Source organism: Musa acuminata, chromosome BXJ3-2 (genome assembly GCF_036884655.1).
Source record: "Musa acuminata AAA Group cultivar baxijiao chromosome BXJ3-2, Cavendish_Baxijiao_AAA, whole genome shotgun sequence".
NCBI lineage: Eukaryota > Viridiplantae > Streptophyta > Magnoliopsida > Zingiberales > Musaceae > Musa > Musa acuminata.
In genome coordinates this window covers 22199672-22207463 of record NC_088350.1, presented here as the reverse complement: position 1 = coordinate 22207463, position 7792 = coordinate 22199672, and the positions used below count along the sequence as shown (strand labels likewise).

At 33.6% G+C, this 7792-nt stretch overlaps 1 protein-coding gene across 1 annotated transcript; it reads left to right on the top strand.

Annotated features, from left to right (window-relative positions):
* The first annotated feature begins 1572 nt into the window (after positions 1 to 1572).
* On the top strand, positions 1573 to 7005 carry LOC135630986 (uncharacterized). The gene is made up of 5 exons (XM_065138336.1): positions 1573 to 1902; positions 2946 to 3125; positions 5037 to 5163; positions 5338 to 5451; positions 6735 to 7005. Exons 1-5 carry the CDS (start codon positions 1753 to 1755, stop codon positions 6848 to 6850), a joined length of 687 nt encoding a protein of 228 aa, XP_064994408.1. The 5' UTR covers positions 1573 to 1752; the 3' UTR covers positions 6851 to 7005.
* Positions 7006 to 7792: the final 787 nt, after the last annotated feature.

Below are 7792 nucleotides of genomic sequence, written 5' to 3'. Positions count from 1 at the left end.
ATGTGTTTGATAAGCTGATAGATACACTTTAGGACCTCTTCAAAAGAATTTCTAAAATACACTTATACGAGAGGGATAATTGATCGAGAGAGTATCATCGACCAATTGTTGTTCAACACGTCGCCCCATGTGATGTCCATATTGAAAGAAGGAGACAGAGGTTACCTCCTATCGGTCTGTCCATGTGAATAAGGGTTCAAAATAGACTATTATAGATAATCTCCCTTCTTTGTCATCCATTTGCAGAAAAGACCAAGAATAGGTTGTTAAAAACAGTTGATTATTTTATAGAAAAGATTATCTTCTCATAGAATATTTTACAGAATATTCTACCCCTTTAAAACCAAATAAAAAAACTTATTTTTACATAGTCGTAAAGATCACTTTTCATCACTCACATCCACACAGCACCAATACCTCGGGTTACTAATTTAAGTGTCGGAGGGGTCGGATTGGAAAACCTCTCTTGACTTTAGTATTTATATAAGTGATAATTTAGGAGCTAGACGTTTTCAACTCGGAGACACACTGGACAATCCTGACCACATGAGTCTGGACCATATCGGACTACTAATTAAGATATTAATGACATTTTCCCATAACAAGTTGTATGGTAAGATGTCCATGAATTTTTGAATAATTTTCAAAATTTAACCATTAAATCATAATTTAATGATGATTAGAATTGCGTACATAAAATCTAACAATAATTAGACCTACTTGTGATCGAATTCTGTCGTTTGAATAAAATGTATTCAAAGATGATGTGGCATAATGGCATATGAATTGCGTATACGTGCCATTCAATTCCAACCCATATTATAAGAAGGTTTTACGTATTCTTTCAAAGTTTAGAAATAGCATATTTTATATCCTTCTAATTAACACATATATGTATTTTGTTCAAATATTTAATGATAATATTTTTGAAAGAATATTAATATTACTTGAAATTTCAATGTCGAAATGTTTAGGGACATATATATATATATATATATATATATATATATATATATATATATATATATATATATACATACATATATACATATATACATACATATATACATATATACATACATATATACATATATACATACATATATACATATATACATACATATATACATATATACATACATATATACATATATACATACATATATACATATATACATACATATATACATATATACATACATATATACATATATACATACATATATACATATATACATACATATATACATATATACATACATATATACATATATACATACATATATACATATATACATACATATATACATATATACATACATATATACATATATATATACATATATATATGTGTGTATAAATATACATATATATATATATACATATATACATATATACATATATACATACATATATATATATATATGTTTTTATATATATAAATTTAGAAGAGTAAACGTGGAAACTTAATCATACATATAATTTTCTTCATTAATAAAATATATAAAAATTAATATATATTTCTACTAATTAAACTCCAATGTGGTGTAAATAACGGAAGCTGAAGGGCAATTTAGGTAATAAAAACCAAAAGCTCCCCGAGAGCGAGGCGCGGAGAGAATCGCCTTCTCTCGAAGCGTCTACAAAACCCTAGACGAGGAATCCGATCGATCGTCGATTCCCAAACTCCCATCGCAGCAGAATTCCTCCACGATCCATCTCCTCCTTGATTCTTCATTCGGGATAAGAAACATGGTCGTCATCGAGCCGGAACCGGACGCCACGGAGACCGGAGAAGCCACCGATGCCTCCCACTCGAGATCCGTGGACGCTCCTCAAGGGGGAAGTCGCAGCGATGAGGAGTCCTTCGAGGACGCTCTCACCGAGGAGCAGTTGAGGGAGGTCCTGTCTCATGATCTCTTCTTTCTTACTGATTCGTTTAGTCTTTCACGTTTGTTTGAATTCTTCTGTATCGTCGTTGAGATTCGCTTCTTCTGATTGCTTTCTTGAATACAAAATGCTCATAAAATCATCGATCTTCATTTAGTCTGTTATCCCATCCTCTTTTAGTTGGGTGTTTTTACGTTGTTAATTAGGCCATGCTGCAAATGAGGTAACCTGGATCTTGCCTCGGTTTGTATCTGATAATTTCGTTAGAGAAATGTCTGGTACGGACTTGGATGGTTATGGATTGATTGTGGCTTCTGTCGGATGACATCTAGAGGAGGATATAGATAATTTCCCATGTTAAATCGGTTGCCCAATTATTGAACTACCAGAATTTCTGTTGAAACTTGAAACTAGGTTGAGCTGTACGGAATATTGGCAAGGAAGAAACTTGAGATATGATCAGTGTTCAAATAGCTGTTTGATCATTTATTTCACTTGATACCAATTCTTCTGCTAGTGTGAAATTTTTGTTTCCTTCTTGATATATTCTTGTTGTACACTTAGATGAATGATGATGGAGAGGAGTAAGGGCTTTCTTAGACCTTATTTCTTGAATAATCCTGTTGTACACTCAGATGAATGAGGATGGAGAGGAGTTAGGGCTTTCTTAGACCATGTAAATTTGTTGATACTTCTGATCCACATGATACTATATCATCTTTAATGGATATATGGTTGGCTTCATTAATTACTTGGATTTGCATTAGCCCACATCAATTTATGGAATGATTTTAGTTCTTCATCTTATAGGGTCCTTTCTTAATAGAAGCACTAAAATGTAAAAAAATAAGTTGTTTTCAGCAGGGTTCCTGAGAAAAGCATTTCATAATTTTATTCTTTGTTCAGTTCTAGATACTTTGGAAAAATTTTGTGTTCACATTGGATGTAATTCGTTGCTAGTTTTATGTTTGATGGATTGAATATCTTTTTGTAGTATAAAATCAGATCCTAGTTATTAAAACATGTCACCGTTCTTCTTTTCTTTGTTGATGCAGAAAGCTCTTAAGCAAGCAAATGATGCAAAGGAGGAAGGGAACAAGCTTTTTAGGACTGGTCAATACGAGGATGCACTCCTGAAATATGAACTTGCTTTGCAAATTGCTTCAGAGGTGACTTCATCTGTAGATGTATGCTCTATGTGTCATGGGAATCGGGCTGCTTGTTTCTTGAAATTGGTAAGTCATTCTTTCGGTGTAAATGATGATGATGTTAATGATATTGGTACAAATAATTCGTCTTTTATTTTGCCATTGTTAAGTCACTTATGTGAGGTCTCAATAAAGACAGTTAGGAGTGTTATAATAGTGCAAGGCAGTGCGACAAGCACTATACGCGCCAACTATTTTTTGTTGTTGAAAAACTTTATTTATTGAAAATTCACCTTAATTTTTCAAATTACCTGAACAAGCAACAAGGGGTATGTTTATGTTGGATATTATTTTGTGTATGTGACCACTGATAGCTTTTTTATTTTTAGATTATGAGGTCATTTTGATGTCTTTATGTGGCTAACAATAACCTTAAATCATCATCAGATTTTAATGCCTTATTTGCTGCTGAAGTTAGTAATATACTTCAGTTGATGGATCAGCATGCACTTTTGCCCTGGTTACAGTATATTTTAAAGTACACTGAAGACAACTGCTGCAAGAGTTCTTGTTTTTCCTTGGTTTTGGAGAATTATTGTATAATGATAGTCTAATGGTTTTTAGAGTGGATCTTTTTCCTTCTAATATTGTTCGTTGAAGTACTCTTACTCTTTTATGATTATTTGATGATTTTCATGGTCTAATTTAATACACAGTGTACTAAAGTCATCTTGTTTTATCTTTAGGGAGCCAGTTTACTGAAAACTCAAATTTACTTGCATTTTAACAAATAACACACTATCAGAGTTGGCATAAATGTTGTGTTGATGAAATCAATAATCCCAGAACTCTAAAGATTCAATTTCATTTGTTATTATTCAACAGAAGGGGAGACTAAAGATATTGCTCATAGATTTAGAGTTCAAATGATGAGAGTGGAGAAGGATGTATTTGGATGTTATGATTATTTGTTATGTGATCACTGTGTGTTCCTTGGATTAAAGACTTGTTTAAGGCAATTTTACATGGTTCTTTACTTTATGGATCGGAATCCTTGTTGATCAATGTTAATTATATGAGAAGTCGAAACGGATGTACTGTGGACTATGGATTACCAGAGATCAAGGATAAAAAATATTTATATTCATGAATGATTTGGAAGAATCTCAATTGAGGATGAAACAAGGAATCCCTCAAGGCTTGCACATGTTAAAATATATTTAAATATACTAGTTAGGTGATGTGAGTCTTTTCAAACCAATGATGCAACAGGAAGACCTAAGGTGATATTTGAAACTATAAAATGTCATGTCTCTTTGTATTCAAATTTTCTCCATGGTGTTCAAAAGAATTCATGTAGCCAGGCCCTAAGAGTTAAGATTTATGGTTAATCACAACCTTTGCAAATGGAAACTAAGGGGTGGTCAAATTGGCAACCGATGAACTGAATATTGAGATGATACCTCATACATATCTCACATTATGTTGATCTGTTTTCAATAAGGTTCATGATTTTGAGGTTGTTAAATACATACTACCAGCTTCTTATGTCCCTTAAATTTATGATGGTGGGCCTTGTATAGCTAAGATAAGCTATGCATCACTGTGTGATTGCCCATCTTGAACTGGTACTCCATGATGTTCTTATGGATTTGTGTTTCTTTAATTGGTCCTGTAAGTGAGATTTTTACAACTGCCTTTTGTTTTGCCATATCCATTGACTTTGTTGTTCTACTTGAGCCCTATTTTCATATTTTAGGCAGTCCATATGATGACTGACACATAACCTGCTTAAAAAAAATCTTATTTGACTGTTTGGTCGATAAGTGGTACTGTTAAGCAAGGGCAACAGAGTCTACAGCAGGGAGACTGCTTTTCTGCTATCGGATGCATTAGCAAGCCACCGGGGATTATTTGAAGCAGATGCTGCACATTCTGTAGGTTAATATATCTTGTTCACTAATGTTTTCCTTTTTTGTTTGTATTTTCCCTTCTCAGGATAGGTACAAGGAGACAGTACAAGAATGTACAAAAGCATTGGAATTGAATCCATCCTATATAAAAGCACTATTTAGAAGAGCTGAGGCACATGAAAAGCTTGAAAACTATGACGAGGCTATTGCTGGTAAGTTAGAACGCATGAAGCGTGGGTCTTGGGGAATTATTCTGCTACAAAAATTTGCTATATAATTTTTCTGTTCTTTTAATTGCCAATTGTCATTGTGGGTCAGTGAAACATGGCTTCCTGATGATTTCTGAATGTCTTTATTTTTTATTCTTTTGCTTAATATCCCTGCAGACATGAAAAAGGTTCTTGAGTTGGATCCTGCAAATGACCAAGCTAGAAAGAACATAAGACGGTTAGAACCAATTGCAGCTGAAAAAAGGGAGAAGATGAAAGAAGAAATGATTGGTAAGAATGGTGCATTTTTTTCTATGTCCATATATGTATATATACTAAATTGATGCAGTTGAAGGTTTGAGTATTTAGTATTATATTTTCCATTACCATTTGATTATTTAATTTTGAAGCTATGATTTGAGGTTTGTTCTGAATTAGTTGCTGACAAAACAAGCAAATATGTGGAACGTTCGACTTGATTACTATTTGCTTTCTTTATCATTCGCATGTTTGCTCTAATAAATTATTATGCTGCTTTTTTTTAACAAAATATTAAGATAAATCCAAAATGAGAATCATTATGCATGCAATATGCTTAAATTTTCTTGTAGAAACAAAAGTGCTAACTGGTGTATGATCAGCAAGTCTGGTTTTTCAGCCCCATAGTATATCTGTAACATGAATAAGTTTCAACGTGCTTGCAAAAAATATAACAGAAGCAGCTGCCATAAGCTATAATCCCCCAACATTCTCAAGCTGATTTCATGGATGTTTGTTTGCGTTTGAATGCTGGTAATGCAAAAATATTTTAGATTCGTATTCCTATTGTTTGTGAGGTCTCTAGTTTGTCTCTGGTCATTATTCCACTACGTTTGAACCATCTTGTTCAATTTAGTACATTGCATTAGATATTCACTTACTAGATTGCATATTGCTTTTTTGAAGTTGGTACAGTTAGTTCTAGTGCAAGAAATGACTGCCGTTTTTCGTCTTGGTAGTTCCATTTTAGGGTTGTTTACATATATATTTTTTTTTAGCATACTTGTTGTTTGATTCAACCCTGTGTCATCAATATTTACATCCTAAATTAGTTCTTTATTTTTGCATTCTAACCTTTACAATAATGGAGTTCCAACAGAATACGAATATTTGAGGAACTTAATAATCTTTGTATCATAATAATGTATGGATGGAACTTTTCTGTCACTCCATGAGAAATAAAAAAGAGCATTGAAACAAGAATTTTTTATTTAAGAAATGAAAAAAGAAAAAATAAATGTAAGCAATGGGATGTGCTAAATGCTATTAGAGTGGCTAATAGTCATGAACAAGAAGGGGCTGGAATGCAATACTAAAGAGAGTGATTTTGTTGTGATATAAATATTGATAAGGCAGGTATAAATTGTAAGCCAAATGGAGGGACTTACATGTAGGTAGGTTTTCAATGGTAGTTTGAACCAGCTCCATTCTTCCTTTTTTGACAAAAGATTGACATTTGGTTTTGGGATGAAGTTGCACATGGATTATTTTGGATATCTTGAATGTTGCATTCAAGTTTTTTGAAATCATTGCAGGTAAGTTGAAGGAGATGGGGAATTCTTTGTTGGGACGATTTGGCATGAACCTCGACAACTTCAAAGCTGTAAAAGATCCAAACACGGGCTCATATTCCATCTCTTTTCAGCAATAGATGATGCAATGGTACATTTGGTAGACCAAAACAAAGTTGTGAACTGCATTTTGGTGCTCTCTGTAAAAACATGGACATAACCTATTATTCCATCTCTGTTTAATCAGTTCACTTGTTCAGGTTTGATTTATGCCTATCTCATTTGCATTTCTATATACCGTTAAGAAATATTGGTCTGGAAATTGTTAGTGCAGTGCAGATGTAAGTCACGGATGTGTTTCTTCTTTCTATTTCCTTGCAAAGTATGTATCTTCGTCAAGGAACATTACATGGCAAACCATTTGACGTGGTTTTCTTGGTGGACTGATACAAAGTTGGTGAGCTGCATTTTTGTGCTGCCTGTCAGTGTGATCATAACTATTCTTCTCTCTCTATTTACTCGGTTCACTTGTTCAGCTTTGCGTTATATCTGCCTCATTTGCATTTTTATATATCGTCGGATGGTGTAGTGCAGGTAGTCAGGAATTATGGATCTGATCCTTCTTTCTATTTCTTTACAAAGTATGTTTGTTCGACTACAAACACACATCGCCTTTTCTTTGGACGTCAGAAATTAGAGGTTGTGTGCAAAGTAGTGATCCAAAAGGATTGGATTCGTTTATTGAAGTGATACAGGATAGGACATCGGACGAATTTTTTATAAAAGAAATCTCGAGCTTTTATATTTTTTAGTGTCTTCTTTTTATTTTATTCTTGTATTATTTTCTTGCCTTCATCATGTCAATCAACGGTATCGTCATACCCTTCGTCTCATTGTTTCTGTCATCTCGTTTTGCACTCTCATGTTGCGAGGGCTTAGGTGTTGTTATTTCACGTTGTATCATTTTGTTGAGAGACCTCACTTTGAACTCTCGTTGATTGCACTCATGGTCCTCAGGCCCTTGTCTCTATCATGATCATCGATCACGATGGATTGGATGGAGGTTAACGAAATTGAGGGCA

Bases quoted from the DNA above. Each gene is read 5' to 3' on its own strand.
- LOC135630986 (XM_065138336.1), top strand. From the start codon at position 1,753: ATGGTCGTCATCGAGCCGGAACCGGACGCCACGGAGACCGGAGAAGCC. The intron at 5,164-5,337 runs GTAAGTTAGAAC...ATATCCCTGCAG, and splicing joins CTATGACGAGGCTATTGCTG to ACATGAAAAAGGTTCTTGAG. The intron at 5,452-6,734 runs GTAAGAATGGTG...AAATCATTGCAG, and splicing joins GATGAAAGAAGAAATGATTG to GTAAGTTGAAGGAGATGGGG.